Source organism: Halyomorpha halys, unplaced genomic scaffold (genome assembly GCF_000696795.3).
Source record: "Halyomorpha halys isolate HHAL.00 unplaced genomic scaffold, Hhal_1.1 Scaffold46.1, whole genome shotgun sequence".
NCBI lineage: Eukaryota > Metazoa > Arthropoda > Insecta > Hemiptera > Pentatomidae > Halyomorpha > Halyomorpha halys.
This window is the reverse complement of record NW_027109456.1, coordinates 396,865-416,343: the sequence shown is the minus strand read 5'-3', so window position 1 is coordinate 416,343 and position 19,479 is coordinate 396,865. Positions and strand designations below refer to the sequence as shown.

At 30.6% G+C, this 19,479-nt stretch overlaps 2 protein-coding genes across 7 annotated transcripts in view; one reads left to right on the top strand and one right to left on the bottom strand.

Annotated features, from left to right (window-relative positions):
* The window catches only part of Pde9 (phosphodiesterase 9), a 681,542-nt gene extending 665,192 nt beyond the window's left edge, over window positions 1–16,350 (top strand). For 2 of the 6 annotated variants that reach the window (XM_067047644.1, XM_067047643.1), the window contains 4 exons: window positions 8,981–9,111; window positions 10,118–10,391; window positions 11,868–11,976; window positions 14,141–16,350. In XM_067047644.1, coding sequence (XP_066903745.1) covers window positions 8,981–9,111; window positions 10,118–10,391; window positions 11,868–11,976; window positions 14,141–14,265 — 639 coding nt within the window. In that variant the 3' untranslated portion in view covers window positions 14,266–16,350. The remainder of the gene's footprint in view (window positions 1–8,980; window positions 9,112–10,117; window positions 10,392–11,867; window positions 11,977–14,140) is intronic. The other 4 variants (XR_010843511.1, XM_067047645.1, XM_067047646.1 and 1 more) reach the window with 4 other exon arrangements.
* On the bottom strand, window positions 5,310–6,241 carry lsn (vacuolar-sorting protein SNF8). The gene has a single exon (XM_014434475.3). It carries the CDS (start codon window positions 6,148–6,150, stop codon window positions 5,377–5,379), a length of 774 nt encoding a protein of 257 aa, XP_014289961.1. The 5' UTR covers window positions 6,151–6,241; the 3' UTR covers window positions 5,310–5,376.
* Window positions 16,351–19,479: the final 3,129 nt, after the last annotated feature.

Here is a 19,479-nt window from a genome sequence, read left to right as displayed (position 1 = left end):
TTCACTTCCATTCGTTCCTTATAACTTTTTTTTTTTTGCATTTCGCTCTTGACTACTCCTAAGTTATGTATATATAACTTAAATATCGATGAAGCCTTTATAATATAATATATATAACGTGCCATGAAGCCACTCTGTGCCTCCTCTACTCATGGGGTGCCCTGGTGCGTTCAGAAGCCATGTTACGTCAAGGTCCTTCATTTATGTTCGAAACATGGCACTGTCGAATTCTCTGCCTGAATCTGATGAGACGTGCCCCGGAGCTCCGTAGAATTGAAACCACAATCGGAAAGCTACCAACACTGTTTCCGACAACTTGTCCAGCACCTGATGCGCCATTCCAGAGATCAAATATGGTTATCCATTTATATCCTCTCCTAATGAAAGTGTCAACCTGTAGATCATTGAGCGGTCCATCTGCGATAGGTATCTCCTGTGGTCAAGGCAAGAGGAGGACTTCGAGAAGAAGCGAAAAAACAGGTAGAATCGAGGAGAGTTTTGAGGAGTGTACTCACAGAGGGGCGACCACACGGAGAACCACCATGTGAGAGGAGCACGGCGGTTTGCCTATTATACGAGCGAAGAGAGGAGTAAGCTGTCTGATTGACCCTGGGAAACACATTCTTGTGCCGAGAGGCTCTAGAGAGATGAGTGGTGGAAAGAGGGAACTACAGGTCAGAGTATGTAACTGTCAGTTGATCACTCTGGTTAGTCCTTGTAGCATTAAAGGGGAATTGGAAATGGAATTGGGTAACTGGGGGGCTAAGGGAGGAAAGGTAACAGTCCATGTAATGAGGAAAATGCCCCGAAACAACCAGATAATCATTGATTATCCACTGATAATCATTGACTACGAGATATTTTGGAAAAGATGGTAGCGAAAATAAGAAATAGTGGGGTTCAGTGGAATATTAGAATTGGAGTGAAGAGATACAGCTGTCAGAAGCTCGTGTGTGACTGTAAGCGAGAACGGGCGTGATTAACTAGAGGGAGAGTAGGAAAGAGGCAATATTGAAGTAATATGATGACATTTTATGTAAAGAAGGGGAAGTACCGAGAGCTACAGGAAAAATGGTGCACGTAATCACATTGAAGCAGGATAGGGTGAAGCACGTGAAGGAGAGGGGATATTCCCAGGCACTTCGTAGACACATTAGGGAAGAAATAGAAAGTATACGAAAGCAAGTGATAATTGTGGATGGCACTCCGCCCTACAACAGTCCATTGTGAGCTGTACCCAAAAAGAGTGCCTCGGACGAATTTCAGAGAATCAGGGAGTTCGACCTCAATCATTCCTGGTGTGTTAAGGTGCCACATCACATCAATATCCTTCATTTCCTTTCGGATCAAGGAGTTGTCGAATTCTCTTCTCCCATCCAACGAGATGTGGCCATTCCAAAACTACCTCCGAAAACCTGTCTCGCACCAGGTGCACCATTGCCGCTAGAGGTCATTCATGGTCACCCATGTTCTTTCTCTCTTGGCGTCCATTCTCACAGCCTCATTGTCCCTTTTTTTGTTCCACGGTGATCGAGACAACCAACCACTTTTTTTCCTTAGTTTATATAGTGTATCCATGTTATATTTGGCTAGGAACACCTTACAACCTGTAATTCTAGCTGACGCTTCCTTCAGTTTTCCCACCCACTAAAGTGGTTTGTTGTCAGTATGTAACTTGAACCTTCTACTGAACACATATGGTCAAAAGTGATCGACAGCCCACACTATTCCAAGGAGTACTCGCTCCATTTTGCTATATCTAATTTCCGTATTCATAAGGCACCTGCTGGCGTATACCACTGGGCACTCTCCCCTTTCGCCCTCCTGAAACAACCGATTCTAGCGCATACTCACTCCCATCTATTGTTACTGTGGATTGCCGAGTGAAATCCGGAAAAGCAAGTACCGGCTCTTGCAGCAACCTCTTCATGCACTGTCTGATATTCTACCTGAGATCTTGGGCCATTGCCGTCCTAATTTCCACACCAGAGCATTGGCATGTGCTTGTGGCATAGTGATCCGGTGGGTTTTCTGAGAAAGATTCAGAATTGGGTCCCGGAATATACCTTTGTTCATCAAAGAAATTTGCGCTAACGCCTATGATATTGCAGGTATAGAGAGCAGAAGTTATGCTGTACCGCTCTTCTACTTTTTCCCTTGCGAATCCTGTTCTTGACTTATGCAAAGCCAAAACATTACCGGCCATTCATCCTCTCCCGGCAAAGTACCACGGCAGTCCGTCGATGCAACCGCATCCCAAAAAGAATTTCGAATAGGGCAAACCCCGTGACAGTGTGTATGGAGTGGTTATATGCTGCGTCTGCCTGTTCCATGGCGTCATCAAGTTCCAGTCCCTTTTCTGGGCAGGGGAACTGGAACTGGGCACTCACTCAAAGTGCATTGGAGTCGCTCTATCCCTCGGCGGCTTTTTGGATGTTGAGGTGCCAAACCACTTTCAATATTCTTATTTTCTCTCTGATGCTTGTATTGTCAAATTCTCTCCCACTGTCGGAAGAAATTCTGTCGGGCACACCATATAATTAGAACCATGTCCGAAGAGCTCGTAAAACCACCTCCGCTGATCTGTCCTGTACATGCCATAGTCACCTTACTGAATACTTCGATGACTATGACTCACATAGAGCCTTTCCAGGTGAAAGAATTCACCTGTAAGTACCTTAGCGGTGTGTTCGCGGTAGAGGTCTCTTCTTGAGCTACACCGGTTTGGTGCCGATCATACTTCGTACTGAGGCACACCTCACATTTCCCAAGAATCCGTTTTCTGCCCCACCTGAAATATTTGCGCCGCAATGCTTGTAAAGTCTCGTTCAGCCCATGATGATTAGTTTTTCCTTAGTGATACGCCAAAACTTCCTTTTGATGTTCTGGATCTCGCAGGGGGCATACCATCAATGTGCATCGAATAAACGATCGATCTATGCCAATTTTTTCCATTCTCCATAGCAGTTAGTTCTTTTCCTATACTGTCGTGTTTCCAACATATGAATGGTTAATCTTACAGCCGTTGGATGCTTCTTTTAGTTCTCTACAGATTTGATCCTCCTTGACACCCGGTTGTGACCAGATATTCGAAATGATACTGCTGCCGTACTTGCTATGTTCCATCTTCAGTAACCCCGTGTTTTTTTTCTTCCAAATAATCTGGTACCTCTTGTTGTTGATAATCTCCTCAAGCTCCTCCATTTCCGTAGGTCTTTCGTCGTTTGAACTTTCTTCTGCTGGCGTCTCCTCCCCATTCTGGTTTTCTGGTGAGGCCGATTGCTGCTTTTCCACTCCCTCAAAAACTACCATCCAATTCCAGACGTTTTCCCGTGGTTATATTCTACTGCGTTTACCATTATTGCTCGTGAGAGACAATCTGCTACTACGTTTTCCTTGCCAGGTTTGTACTTGATATCCATGTTGTACTGGATCAACAGTTCTTTCCACCTTGTAATTATCACTGACGATTCCTTTAGGTTCCCCAACCATTGGAGGGGCCTGTGGTCCGTCTGGATCCTAAATCTTCTCCCGAATAAGTAGGATTGGGAATGCTCTATTGACCATATTATGATCGATAATATGATATATAATTGTTATACATAATCATATATAACCTGGCTATAAATTCTGGCCAAAACGTTGGCACTAGTAAATAAGTTTTTTAACTTATTTTTGTTATTCTCTGACCGCACCTCCAATTATTTTCTTCTCATAAATATTATCCACGGTCGACTATCTTCTCATGTATCAATGAACAATTTTTCCATACAATACTTATTTCTAATTTTGTTTTTTTTATTTTTCTAGACATGAGAAAAATAAACTAAAACAATATAGTGATTACAATGATAAATTATGATAAATTTAGCATTGAAATATTTTGACAAAGAAATCAAAAATTTACCTAAAGAAAAAAATTTAAAAACATTTTTATTAAAATTAAAATTACTTTAATTTTAAAAATGTTGTATTCTCATTTCGGAATTCCACTTTAGTATTAGTGAAAAAACAAAAAATATCCGTATTAAAAAAAATTAATTAAAAAAAAAATATGGGTGGAAATACATAGATCAAGCAGACAAACTTGGGGGCTCTCGTAGCATCAACGTCTAGAGAAGTGGGGGTAAGCTGCCACTTCCTCGACCCTAGCAATTACAAATCTCGCGCTTTAATCCTAAATCGTATTTTTCTCTTTACGATCATCCTATGCTACCAAAAATGAATTTGTTTGCGCAGACTTGTTTTATTTGCTTGTGGTCAAGTGCCTTTTAGCTCACTTTTTTTGATTTACAAATAATAACAAAGATAAATTTTTTAAATCCCAAAATAATTACAACAAAAATTAATGAACCAATTTCAGTAACTTCTATGGGGTTCTAGATGGTAAATCCGTTTACAGATGGGAAATTTATTATTCCGTATTCAAATGAGAAGAAAAGTAAATTTGCCCCAAAAGTGCTGCCATCTCTTGAAAAAAAAACTTACTAAAAATCGGTACATTTAGCCTTAAAATATGACTGCCAAAAGATCTAAAGTCATATAGACTTTGTAATGTAACTTACAAGTTTACAGTATTTATAAGAAATCATTGGTAAAATTGTGAAATTTAAGTCTGAAATAGTTTAATTTAGAGTTCTTTTACTATTTCATTTTTAGTTTAATTTTAAATACAATTAATAATGATATAATAAGGCATTATGAACACATAGGTTTGATGCCAATAACATCAATCCAATCGCTGTCTACACTCATCTACCAAATGACACCCATCCAAACCCAAATCTATAAGATCGACCTTAATTAATCCTCCCACCAACATTATGGTCTAAACTTCAGATCAGTGTTTATTATCATTTTAGGATTAAGTTTATTACTAAACTCAAAAACTTTGTTCACTAGAATACTATCACCTGGATTATATTTAACGGGTGCAAATGTACAATTAAATGTAAGTTTTGTCTTCTCAATAGTATATTACTTGTTAGTACATATTAAAAAAAATGATCTCAATATAATAATTCAAATTTAATTTTTTTTACATTTTTTACCTCCCTCCCCCCCTAGAAAAGTTAGCATTAAACAGTTAAATGGTTTCACACTGACAAAATTATGTTTGATTCTTATAGCAAAAGAAAAAAAATACATTATTAACTAAAAGAGAGCTGTTTAGAAATAAACTAAAAAAAATATTTTTTTTTTTCAATATCCAAATTTCAAGCACATAATTTCCACATAAGCCCTTAATAATTTGATATTACCTATACCAATAATACAATAAATGATTAAAAGTAGATTCTGATAAAAACTCATTTACAAAAACATATTTTATTAAAATTATGATTTACAAAAATATAAATATAATACAATTTTTCACTAACTAGACACAGTATCATCTGAGTTAGAAGCAAGAACTGATTCTGTGAAAAAGCTAGGAAACCAATAGTAATATTCTGATTCAGATTGTTTATCAATCCATGCAATTCCTTCCTGAACCAATAACTCAAGTACCTTTTTTGCTCTATGATGTTCCCACTTTAAAGCAGTATTTAGTTCCGAGATAGTAATGTAACTTTTTCCCAAATTTGAAGTTGTCTGTAAAACTACACTTTGATCCATACTGAGCTCTCCTGGAACTGACTGTATTAAGTATTTACCTTTTCCTAAATTGATTATTTTGAATCCATTCCCCAGAACTGACAATTTCTTAGCTGCTCTGAGGACATCATCAGTACTTATGTCTTGATTTTGTTTTTTCCCTCTAGACTTGATAAGCCTTTCTCTTAATTCATCTAGAAAGATTAATCCACCATTACTAGCAGTTGTTGCAAGACATACTTCTATAATTTGAACGCTTAGCTCATAGTAAAAATCTCCAATATTTAATACTGACCAAAAACCCTTGTTAGAAGCGAGAGGATCCACACCAATTGAAGCACACATTTCTTGAAACTGTCTCCGAAAAGCTGAATTCTTTTTTATTTCATTACGATATTTGGAAGCAAATTCTTCTAGATTATCACGAAATACTTCTAACTGTTTAGTCATCTGTTCAAACTGGTTTTCTTGTATTTCATTTCCTTTGTCTTTGTACCGTTCTTGCTCCAATTTCTGCTTCTGGATGGCCCCAACCCCTGCTCTTCGACGCATTTTCGGTACTAAAAATGAATTTTCATTGTAAAAACAACATACATTCAGTACTTTTGCGTCACAGCTGACTGAAGAAGGTTATAGAACGGTAGCTTGAGGGGTGGGGCGTTGGTCGATGCATCGATGTTAAGATTCCCTCTGATCGATTCACACTCATCTAGGTCATCCGTTTTAACTCTATGTCTTTAATATTCGATTGGTCGATTATTTATTATTGTAATATTTTTCTGTTTAGTTTTTAAGACTCTAGAAAGGATAGCGTTCCAAACCGATTGTGACATAATTACAACAATTAGTCTATCAATTTTCGGTACTTGTTGGTCATCTCCCTAGAATTCAATTCGATATATTGGAGTAATCAAATCATCCACAGTGACAGACGGTGATAGTGACAGTAATAGTGATAACGTTATGTACATTTGTTACGTACTATCAGGCTTGATAGAAGATATCACTATCAAATATCTTGAAGGACAGATATCTGTCACATGAAATTCCAACCTTAATATAAAATTATTAAAAAAAAACAAAACAGAAAAAATCTAATTAAGATAGATAGCTACATTGTTATAATTAATGAACATAAAAATAATATTTACAACATTCTGTTATATATATTTTTCAATATAAACTTATTAATAATTATTGTTATATATAGATAATGGACTGTATGTGAATTAGGAGATGGTCCCATTACAGTAAAAAAAAAAAATAAGAAATAGTTTTAGTTATTTATTAATAGCCAACTTTCACCTCACACTCCAGGCCTTCATGAGTGGAGGTGTAAAGGTTGAATAATAAAATTAGATTAAATTAACTCAATAATTGATATTAAACCTTTACACCTCCACTAATTACAAAAGCCCTGATGAAGACCTGCCCTTTGGGGCAAAATGTCGGCTATTACTAAATAAATAAAACTATTTCTTGTTTTTTTTTTATTATTTTTTTTTTATAAGAAAACATTCTTGACTGCAACCTTAAATTAGACAATGTGGAAGGGCGGAACAACACGAGGAGGCCCCTCACCGGATTTTAAAAATAGTACCATTTAGAATGGATATTTAACAAGTAACAAATAAACAATACAAGTAACCTTAAAATACCAAAGGTAGTAAAAGGTAATACCCAACACGATTTATTCCTTTTTCACAGTAAAGCACTCACTAATTCACTATATCTTTTCAGTTTTTAGAGGGATCGGAAAAAAAAATGTGAATGGACCATCTCCTTCTAATTAATAATTCATGGTTTGGATGTTTACATTAGGCAAAAATGAGAATGTACAAAAAGAGAAGAAATTGATGCAAAATAATAAAAATGAAAAAAATAATTTTGAAAAATCAAAGAAAATCAGCCTATTAAAATAAGAAAGTGATATTTTTATATTTAATTAATAACCTATTTATTTAAAATTTGTGAATTGTTTATTCAATTTAAAATTAAATCAAAAGTAATAATAAAATTGGAATTAATATCTATGCAATGGAAAAACAATTACATATTAGGCTTGATGATAACTATGAATTCTGAACATGGTAGCACCTAGCACAGGATTAATGTACTATGCATGCTCAAAGGATGCCTAGTTCAGAATAATCCTTGCTCAGATCCTGGGAATGTTTTGAAAATCAGAAATGTTTTTGACCTTGGGGTTGGTGCTAGTTGGAAAAGGTATCTGACAGTTTGATTATTAGTACCAGAATCGTGACAAACAAAAGTGGTAGATGGAACAGACCTAGTATTAGCCAATTTCATTAGTTAAAATTCATACTCAGATTTATCGATGCATGGGGAATAAGATTAAAAATCCTTGATAATATTAAATTTAGTTTTTCTAATACAATAAAATAAATAAATTCTTGACAAAAATGTAACATAAAAGTAGGAAATAATAATAAATAAAACTGATTTTAAAAACTGTCCTGATAAATTGTATATAGTTGACTGCATTAAATCAATATACACCAAACAGTAAAAACTGAAAAAGTTAATATTACAGATTTGGTGAGGTATAGTATTATGAATAATCTTAGTTTTGATATTAACAAAGCTAAAATATTAAATAAAGCTGATGATTACAAAATCAGGAAATATTTGAAATCAATCTGAAAATTAACTTAATTTCGAATGAGAGAACAAAAGGAATATGAGGGGGAAATGCTGAAATTAAGTGTAAAAATAAATTATAATTTTATTTAACCGTAAGTTAACACTGAACTGACTGGTAAACATCTTAGGAATAGACCGAAATGTTGGTGGAATTTAGGAGATATGAGTTTGGACGGATGTCATTGGATAGATGTTTTTTAGTCAATGATTAGCAGTTTCGGCATTGAACCTTCGGGTTCGCCAACCCTTTATTATTATTATTATTTAACTGTATTTTCATTGAAACTGATGAAAGATATTTACAAAATTTATTTAGCAATGAAAGTTTTAATCATTAAATATTTGGTGAGTGCTATTTTTCTGTGAAAGGTCTTTGTTTATGGTCAGGAGGTTTTATTCTATGAATATTCAAAAGCTAATGTATATTATCCCCTGGAAATGGTGAAAATTAAACTGACTATTTTAGCTATTATTCTCAAAAATGTAATGGTACTAGAAATGACTAATAAATTGCTATTTTAATTTTCCTGATTATTTATTTTCAATAACTGATTAAATTAATGAGCCTCTTCGTTAATAGTTAATATTAAAAATTTTTTTTTTTGTTTAAATGTTATTATAGATATAAATTTTATGTTATTGTTAAGTAAGATAATATTCTAGTTAGGTAGTTAGACTTATTTTTTAAATAAATTATTTCTTGGTTTTATTATTTTAGCATCCTGACTTGGATGAAGAAGAAGAAGGAGCAGGTTTAGAAGATATCAGCACAGATGAAGAAGAAACTGTCACAGAAGTTGCCGTTAGTGAAAAAACACTCAAATTCAAAATTTCTACAGAAAGTACCAGGTTTGTTTAAAATATTATTTTTGCTACTACAATCTATAATTTATAACCTCTATTATCTTATTTGGTCCATTTTATATAACAATATCTCTATCGTTTTTTCTTAAATATAAGGGCTGATCAAGTATAAATTAGTAGTTCCCTGTGAATTACTATAAAGGAGGCAGAAGAGGATTCTACCAACTCTATAATTTTAGAGACTTCCTACACACAGCAGTTCACTTTTTGTTATAATATTTTGGGGGTGGGCTAACAGGCTTTACCAAGCTCTGTTTAATATGGGTCTTGAAAAACTTTTGAGTGATGCTGAAATTTAAACCACTGAACAAATTTTTAATAGGAATATTCAGCTTAGCAGATTGCTTCAATCAATTTATAGGGAACAAACTGTTTGCATGATTTGGGAATTGTGAAAAAAATTTCTTTAAAATATCAAATAAATCTTTTTAATCATGAATAGGAAAAGGTTTGATGTAAATGGGTTCTGTAAGTAAATTATATGTTGTTATGTTAAAATATTTTAACTCTAATTATAAAGCGGAGTTTTTGAATTGAGAGTAAATGCATAACATGGGCAATTAGCCTGAAAAAAAGGCAATTTAATGAATAATGACAATTAAGGTTGTCTCCTTGAAAATGGCCTAAGGGCCGAAACAGAAGTTTTTTAAAATAAAGAGTTGAGAGTAAAAGTGGAACATTGAAGTTTGTGTTAATAATAATAAGCAATGTTTTTTATTATCTATTTATTAATTCTAGTATTGTTTTATAATAGTTTTAGTTTAATTTTATATTTAATTTAATATAAAAGTTCGTAAGTTATAAATTCACTTTTTTTAAATTCTTATATTAAACCATTGCTATTTCTTAGTATTCATAACAGCAAGTTATAATATTTGATTTCCCTTAAAACATGTATACTCAGATAAAGTATTCAATTAAAGATAATTTGTTCATTATAAATACAATTTTTATTAGCATTGTAAAATTGATTTCAAATCAATTCATTCAGTAGTAGCGGGAGAAAATCTGATCCTGGGTCTAGAAAGGGGTCCCGGGAGAGAGGTCCTGCAAGCCTGACAGATGAAGAGTGTCCTTGCCGCAAGGAAAGGTCAATGAGTGAGGCTGCAAGGTCTCCTGGTCTGGTAAGACGACTGAGAACTCTTGGTGAGAGGCTTAGGTCAGCTTCAGAATCGCCAAAATGTGCTCCACCTTCACCTGCTAGTCTTAAATGTCCTTCCGCTCCTCCCCCACAAACTGAAAGAAGAGCATCAACATTACCCAAGGTATTTATTATTTTTCTATTAAAACCTCAAAAGTGATAATTACATCATAGTTTTCCATTGTGAAAACTAACTGTCATCGAGGTGATTGCTCATATTATTATTGTAATTTAATTATATTTTTCCTGTGTCACATTAAAAAAAAAAAAAGTAGATTTAGATATTTTAAATGGATAATTCAGCGACTAACTCAATCATTGCTGAGGAGACTGTTATGGATTTATCATTGAATGGGAATAAATTACAAATATATGAAATATAAATTAAGTTTGTGTCATTTTATAATTTTAATAATCTTTGGATGCTTGACATGTCAACCCTGCTTCTAATAATTTTAATAATGGTCCTAGAATCCTGATTTCTTGTTATTTTCTATCCATTCTCCATCAATCCCATCATTTGTATGGTGGAACGAGCTCCACACTTCTCCTATCCTGATTAATCTAAACTTTTTTAATATCTTATTTTAGTTTAATATAAAGTATATATACAAAAAAGAAAACAAAAGCATTCATTTGGGAACCTTAATCCATTATAAGTCTCTTACATGATTTTTTTTTCCTTTATAATTAATTGCCATATGACTGTTGCTTGACTATATGTTATTGTGCTACTGTGATTGACTAAAAACATTTTAATACTACCATTGAATATTTTGACTGTAAATAAACATAATTGATGTAATCAAAGTATCTCGTTGGCTCCATGTTTCAGAGTAATTAAAAATAGCTTTATCAATTGAATTACTGTTTGTGTAATCTGTTAAATTCTACCTTTTTTTTTCTATTAATTTCCTAAATATTCTGTGGATCACTAAAACATTCTCGTTTGAAGGTACTCTTCTATGAGCTACAGTGTCTTATTTCATCTTACAACTTTCAGTATATCCTTGGATCCTTCCTTTTCTAAGTAATCCATTCAGGAATGCCTCCTCCTTTGCAAGCTTTATTTAGAATTCAATTACCAGTCTTCAACTTAATTAGGTACCAGATCCCAGTTCTACAATCTCTGCGTTCCCTTTCACAAAACTCTAACTTTTCATCATTCCTTAATTGTTGATCAATGATGTGCAATACTTCAAGTATAATTGTTGATTAATCATTTGTTATTAATCATTGTTTATGTTTGTATTTATGCACTTCTACTAACTGATATTCTTCATGCTTTTGCTGTGTTTCAAGAGCTTTTTTTTCCAATGCTTTATTCTCTTCAGATGAATGCTGCCAAAGATTTTTTTTTATTTCTTAGTTGTTTTCTTTTTATTTATTCATGGATGTATTATTTTTTTTTTTTTGTTTGATTGATTGACCGTTTTGATTTCATTCTTTATTTGGTTAGATGTTGTTTTTTTTTTTTTGTTTTTTTTATTTCACTTATTAATGCTCGTTTCAATAAATATTTGACAAGCCTTATCCCCAACTCTGTTAGTTTTAAATTTATTTGCCCTAAAGCTTTAAAATAGATATTTCAATCTCACAGGTAAACCGAAAAAGATTTGCTTCTGAAGCAAGGAAAGGCTGGCGAGGACTTTTAAAGAAACGTGAGGAGGGTGCAGGAAAATCTAATGGTCTGTCACAGGATCCTGTTGGTAAATGAGTTTTTCCTGAAATTATGTATGATTATTAGTTCAATTCACTAACACATATTTCTCCAACATATTCTTGACAAAAATTTAATCAACAATAGAGCTCTTTAGAATATACTTTTAAGCAAGGGTATTTCTATAAGAAATCTTAAAATTTTTGCTTAGATATTTTTATATCCTTCAAGTGTAGAGCTTAAGGCATTCCTGCAAGTATTCCTTGTTTCTAGTTTTGATTTGAAAATATTGAGATTCGTTAAAGAAAGGGATAGGGATTAGAAAATTTAGGTGAAAATTTAAATGACAGTTAGCTGTATAGTATTTCAACATTTTGTATTAACTCTAGGGAAATAATCCACAACAAAATTAATGCAATCCATTTAAACATGACTGACTTTCCTAATCATACAGACATCAGATAGGCTTAAGCATTACCCATCCTTCTTTCGATGTTAGATTTAATCACTTCAGGCACCACAAACAAATCCATTTACCCATTGTAAACTGAATGATGTAATATTTTTAAAAACTTCCTCTCCTTAACTTTTAAAACCTCCTCCAGTATCCTAGTGAGGACCCAAGTTCTTCTGTAAAACAATTTCATTTTTTTTTTTTTAAATAAATAAAAAATTGTGCAACTTAAAAGCTGTTTTTTCTTTACTTCTCCTTATTAATGTTATTATTTAATCAAAATGAATCCTTTTATTGGCAAAGGTTTGTGGTTTATTACCATTACTCTGCTGACTGTTCTAAATATTCTAAGCATTGATATATGAACAACAATTTGAAAATCTGAATCTTATCTATCTAGTGGTACCACTGTTGTGTCATCAAACTCTTGGAAAATAAACATCAATTTAAATTTAATAAAGATCTAAAAAGAACCTATCAAGATTAAGAACAAGAAACAATTCACAGCTTGGTTTTAAAAACTTTTTGTCTTATTTTTTACTTTTATAAGTATTATTCTTGTGTTAATATCTCATAGAATAAATTCGAGCTTCATAACCAACAATCAGTTGAAGTGCTCCATCTATAAAAGTTATAACTGCAAAATTTAACTTTACAATTTTTCAACATAAAAAATGTCTACATAATTTAATTAGATTGGTGAATCAATAGCTATGAATCAGTCCTTAATCCTTAACGAAGGCTCATATGAAATGTCAATTATACCCTTTTTATAGGAAACTCTTTGAATCGTTAATTATAAAACCTTTATAAAAAAAGCTATACCAAACTTTTTTCCAAATATTGTTTATTTCAACCAAAATAAAGATAAAACTTTTGTTTTGTTTGCCTAGAAGAGGGTTAGGTAGATAGATAGAAGCGTTTATTATAATTTTTTTTTTTTTCTTGTACGTACATAATATTATTTTTCACAAGGGTTAAGTATTAATAGTTATAAATTTTGTCCAACCCAAAAAATATAAAATTTATATGAAGCAGACTCATGGCTCCAGTTACAAATTAAATTCTTACAAATATTTTTTTATAAATACCAAGTAAAAAGTGCTTGTCATAAGCTTGTTTAATCCAAGGAATATTTAATTCCATGTTATGTATTTTTTTTTTAATATTTTAATTAAGTGCTTTAATAAGTTTTATTATATTTTAAATAAGTATTAGTTGGTTTTAGTTTGAGTTTTTTTGGCATGAAGGACCAGTTAAATATCAAGCAATGAAGGGAAGAGTTATTCTACACCTTTTTATTTATTTAGAACTGGTCTTTTTTATTTATAGTTAATTGATAATTAATATCAAATACAAAGATTATATAGATTAAGATATTCTAGCTTTAAAAATCTAAACTTTGAGAAATGCTCTTTTCTTTTTTTGCTATGACTAATTATTTTGTTACAATTTTTTTTTTAATAATTGGACATGAGGGAGTGAATTGCTAAACTTTTTACTTCTATTTTTTTAATTAAGTAATTTAAGTATTTTTGCAGTACACTGGATGAAGCATGTGTTTCAACTATTATTGATTTTTAAACAAATAAACTAAGGAATCACTCAAATTTAGACTCATCATTCATGTACTCAACACATGTAACAATTGTTACATCGTTTTAGAAAACAAAATGGATGTAAAGAGTTTTGCAGTTCACATCCTCTTATATTTAAACTCAAACCAGTTCTATTAATATAATTAGTTCTTAATTTCCAGTAGGAGACAGTGAAGATAGTGGAGTTAATAACAATCGTAAAAAAAATCGCACTGTTGAAGGCTCTCCTCAACGCCAGCATTGGGTACAAAACTTAGTTTCATCACTGCGTGGTAAAAAATCTTAAAAAAACAAAACAAAAATAGTTATAAATTTATAATTCATATATACAAGAACTGTTTTGCCTCATTCCACTTTTGTATTACCTATACATTTAAAAGATAGGGCTTGTAAATCGATTAAACAACTCAAATATTTTTAGTAATTAGCACTTGATTGTTTGAATTCAATTTCACATCCATCTGAAATGATGAAAATGATTAAACATGAGCTAGATTTTTTAAAATAATTTTCCAAAATATGAATCAAGTAATAAATTCAAAATCAAATTCAATCTAATTCAATGTATTTTCACTATTATTTTATTAAAAAAATTTCCAGAAGTTAAATTATTTCTTTAGATACCTTTATTTCCTAATTAAATATACAGTAGTTTATGCTGAGAACTGTGACCAATAAAAATAAAATGATTAGTTTGAGTTGCTTCTGTTTTACAAGTCCTGTCCATTTTTGGAATAATCTTTTATATTCCTATCACTTATGTTACTGTACTTTACCCTTTATACTAAACAGTGAGAAGTTGTCAACTTTTTTCTATGAGTTATAATTTTTTTCAGATACCCATAAGAAATATGTTTACTTACATAAAGAATATCTATCATTAAATTATTGTTTTAAATTTTTAAGTATATTTTTGTTATCAGGATATAAATATGTTGATATATTTGTAAAAGGAGTTAAAAAAAAAAACTTCTAAAAAAATAACTTTTATTTACAGTAGTCATTCTATTTTAAAATATTTATTAATATTATTAACATTTAAGAATTTTATTTTTAAATACAGTTATATATTATCCATTTGACTAAATCTTTTGTAACAACTATATTGACAAGAGTGTTGAACGTTTATCATAAAATTTTTCATTAATAAATGTTTATCATCTATTTAAATGTCGAATGACATTTAATATATTTACATTTACACATACAAACATATTTTTATGTATATGTGTGTATATATGTCAGATATATATCTGCACTACTTAATGATCAAATTTGTTCTAATTATTTATTTATTTTATTTAATCAAATAAGTTAGACCAATGAAGATACACCCAAGACTGAGATCTTAATCAAACATTTAGTTTGTATCAAAATTTGACAAACAAAGATCCAAGTTAAATACGCCAAAATTATTAGCCTATGAGTAATTTAGTTTAGTTATTATATTTCAGTCTGTATTGATAGTACTGAATATATCTGTGTATTTTTAAGTATGAAAACTGGCTGGAACAGTTTTAAATAAGCATTTAAATTATAAAAAATAAGTTCTTGATAATTTTTCTTGTATATCTGTAATAGTGATTATGATTGATAAATTAACACTTATAGTAAAACAAAAATAGCTGTATAGTTTGTATTGGGTTGTCAAGTGTTCATCCAAGTATCTTGGTCTACTTTGTACTTTTTCAATGCAATTAATGCGTAATTATTTTGGATTATCTGCACTTTCACTATTTAAATTAATATGTAGTTTGCTGGTTAGAGTTACTGATACTATTTATTCTATTTTAATTGGTTTTTTAATACTGGTTATCACTGAGGGGCCCTCAGGTAACTAATATTCTGTGTTAATACATGGAAAAATATTCTCAAAAAGTATTTGACTCCTCATAAATATCATTGACTAATAAATTCAGATTAAAATTGAACTACCTCTTTGTCCAATCTAAAATCAAATTCTTATGCAGCTATAATTGTTAAATTATCAGTGGAAAAGCCAAAGAATAAGTAGATTATATTCATGTTGTTTTTGTTTTTTTAAACATCATCAGCTCCTCTTTTATTTATTTATTTTTTTTTTTTTTCAATTTTCTGTAAGCCTTACCTTCTTCTGAAAGGATCAATTTTCTTTCCCACCCCCTCCCCTGAGTAGTCACATAATTTTAATGTGGAAAAAAATTAGTATCTTCTCATATTCTTGTGTTATATTAATGTATTTTAAGTATTTCAAGGAGCTCTAAGTTGTTCTGAATAAAATGTATTCTAAAGTATAATTCTTAGGATTTTACTGTAGTTTTTCTGGGTACAAACTAAATTATTCTAAATATGGCTTATATCAATATTGTCAATAAAATAATAAAGTTGGAAATGTTATTCTTTCCCTTTATGACCATATCCCAGGAATGTACAATGTTTATAATTCAATTACATTTGTAATAATATGATTTTCTGAGGGTCCCATCTTAGCAAGGGTTCTTAGCCTAAGAAAGATATTATTATTCATAATAATATGGTTTAATTCATAAAGTTACATAAGCTACTTAAATTATATCTGGTTAGTATGAGATTGTAAGTCAGCCCATTCCAAAATCCTCTTCATGACTGACTTATGTTTCAACATTAACACAGACCTATTTCATTTTATAAAACATGTGTTTTTAAAAAAATCAGGATTCTTTTTCAACTGTCTCATTAAAGTAGGGAAGGTTTCTGTATGACTACAGGGAGTGATTACAGTTGAGGTGTGCTGTAGAGTCCTTATCAATTATATTACCTCTATGGTTATTTAAACTAATTTAAAGCAAAAATCATATTTAATTCCTAAAATATGATTTTTGCTTTAAATTAGTTTAAATAACACAATACATGTTATTTAAACTAATTTAAATCCTAGATTTTTTTGTTTCCAACTTATTAAAATATATATAACTATGAAATATTAAAACAACAAGTGATTTAAAAAACAATTATAACCTAATGATGCCTAATAAATTAATTCTTTTAAAAAAATTTTTTTGAGGTTAATCACTTCCATCATTTGAAATAAATTGTTATTTATTTATTCAGGACAATTGTACAACGTTTCGGGACCACTGTCCCATATTCATGCACTATAAAAACCTCATGATTTCATATGGGAAATCATGAGGTTTTTATAGTGCATGAATATGGGACAGTGGTCCCGAAACGTTGTACAATTGTCCTGAATAAATAAATAACAATTTATTTCAAATGATGGAAGTGATTAACCTCAAAAAAAAATTTAAAACAATTGACTCACCGGACTGCCTAGAGAGATAATCCTAATAAATTAAATAAACTAAAAAATCGCTGGAGATATTTTTTATAGAAATAATTTTTTTTTTCTTTGAATAAACACAAGTATATATAGTATGTAAGAGATAACTAGTTATGTTTATTTGTAAAAAAACAAAAAAAAAATTGGAATTTTACATTAAGAAAAAAAATAAAAATTTTATCTTTCTAAAATACTAGATCATGAATCCTATGAAAATGTTCCATAGATTCCCCTTAGAACTTTAGACACCAGGTTAAGAACCCATGCTTATGTAGATTCAAGTAAATATTGTCATAATAATTGTTATATGCTTATAAATAAGGGGAAAATTAGTAATAGTTTGACATTGTTTTGTTTTAGTAGTATAAAATTTGTATACCTACATTAAAATAAATCACAGGTGTATGTTTACTATAGATATGTAGCGTGACATCAGATCCATTCTTTTAAATATGGAGTAACTTGACTACCCAATACATCGAATGGGCCATTTTGTCTTCCTTACCAGAATTGGAGATAAAACATACACCTGCCTTGGTTGCATTTATTCCAGCACTAACATGCTGAAGTATTTTTGTTTGCTCTGATTTCACAAAATGAATTTCTAGTCCTTTATCAGAGCTTTGTACATATTATGTATATGTCTCTTCTTTAGACAATCCTTTCCGAATTCCGTCTTCCTCTTCTTCTCAAGGCCACCAAATTGAGGATGTGGATTATCAAATCACATATTTTCCTATTGTAATATATGCACTTTCTATTTATAAGCGATACATTAGTTGTGTAGTCCTTTCTATGTTTTTTGTGATAAAGCTATCATATAATTATAATATATTATTATTATTATCTGTAAGATACTCTTAGACTATGAAATAATTTTAAACTTAAATATCTAATTCAAATTATATATGTTTATTATAAATATTTTTTATACTTAACATATTGGATTAAAAAAAAAAAGATTTGCTTATTCATTGAGCAGTAATGCTATTAATAATTATTATTGTTGTTACTTGTTGATCACAATGTTTTAAATTTTGAATATGATCATGTTATTAGTTCACTGTCAAGTAATAAAAAAAAAAGATTTAAAAATTCAATTTTTTTTAAAAGGATCTTAATTACTAATAAAGCTTTCTTCATGACGATGTGGTTATTTGCATAGCATTGACATTGACCAAATATTTGACAAATAAAATCATAAGAATTAATTTCATTATTTTGGGAGGAAATTTTATTACCAAAATATGCAAAATTATTTATTTTTCGATGTTGCTATTTATTTTAACAATAGTATTGTATCAATACTCGTTGCTTACTCACATGTTGTCTACTCAGAACAAAATAATGCTTATTTTGAGTTCTTGCCTTGGACACCCACCCAATTTTTTATCTTGCCATATTTACACACCTTTAATGAAATTCCCATATATTGTGAAATATGGCAAGTTAAAAATAACTATCAAAACTATGAAATAAATTAAAGTGGGTATCCTAGGTAAAACTTCAAACTATATGTTATTTCACAGTGGGTAGTCAATGTGTTAATAAATTATGCTATGACACAAAAACACACTTTTTCAACATACTCAATTACATTTTTAAAATTACTTTAGAAAGTCTATATATCTCCAACTTCAAGGATGCTTCAAATTATTCCATTTTATTTTTAAAAATCGTACATATAATTTATGTAACTGTGTCAGTATATACATGTTAAATAAAAACATGTACTAATACTCTAATATGTAATATGCAAATATATAAAAAAAAAATTAATAGTGATTTATAATACCTTCATTTAAATTTAAATAGCATCTGTCTTTCATTATATGCACCATAGTTGTTTCTCAGAATGTTCAATTTTATTCAGAGGGAAAAATGTCTTCAGGGACATTAAAAATAAAATTCATTTTGTATAGTTTGGTCTTCTTCCAATGCTTGTTTACTAGACGGTTTATATTTTATTTCATTGTTGTGGTCGTCTTCAAGTTCATCTTGATCACACTAGTCTTATATCTTTCCCTGAATTTCAATTGCCTTGTGGAATATCTGTTTATCTTATTTCTAAAAACCAAATATATATATTTAGTTTAAAATTTTTATTAAAAACAGATGGTTTTTCTTTTCAATTTAAATTTGGAGCAGCACAAATTGACAATATTGACATAAATTACCATGGAAGTTGAATGAATAGGG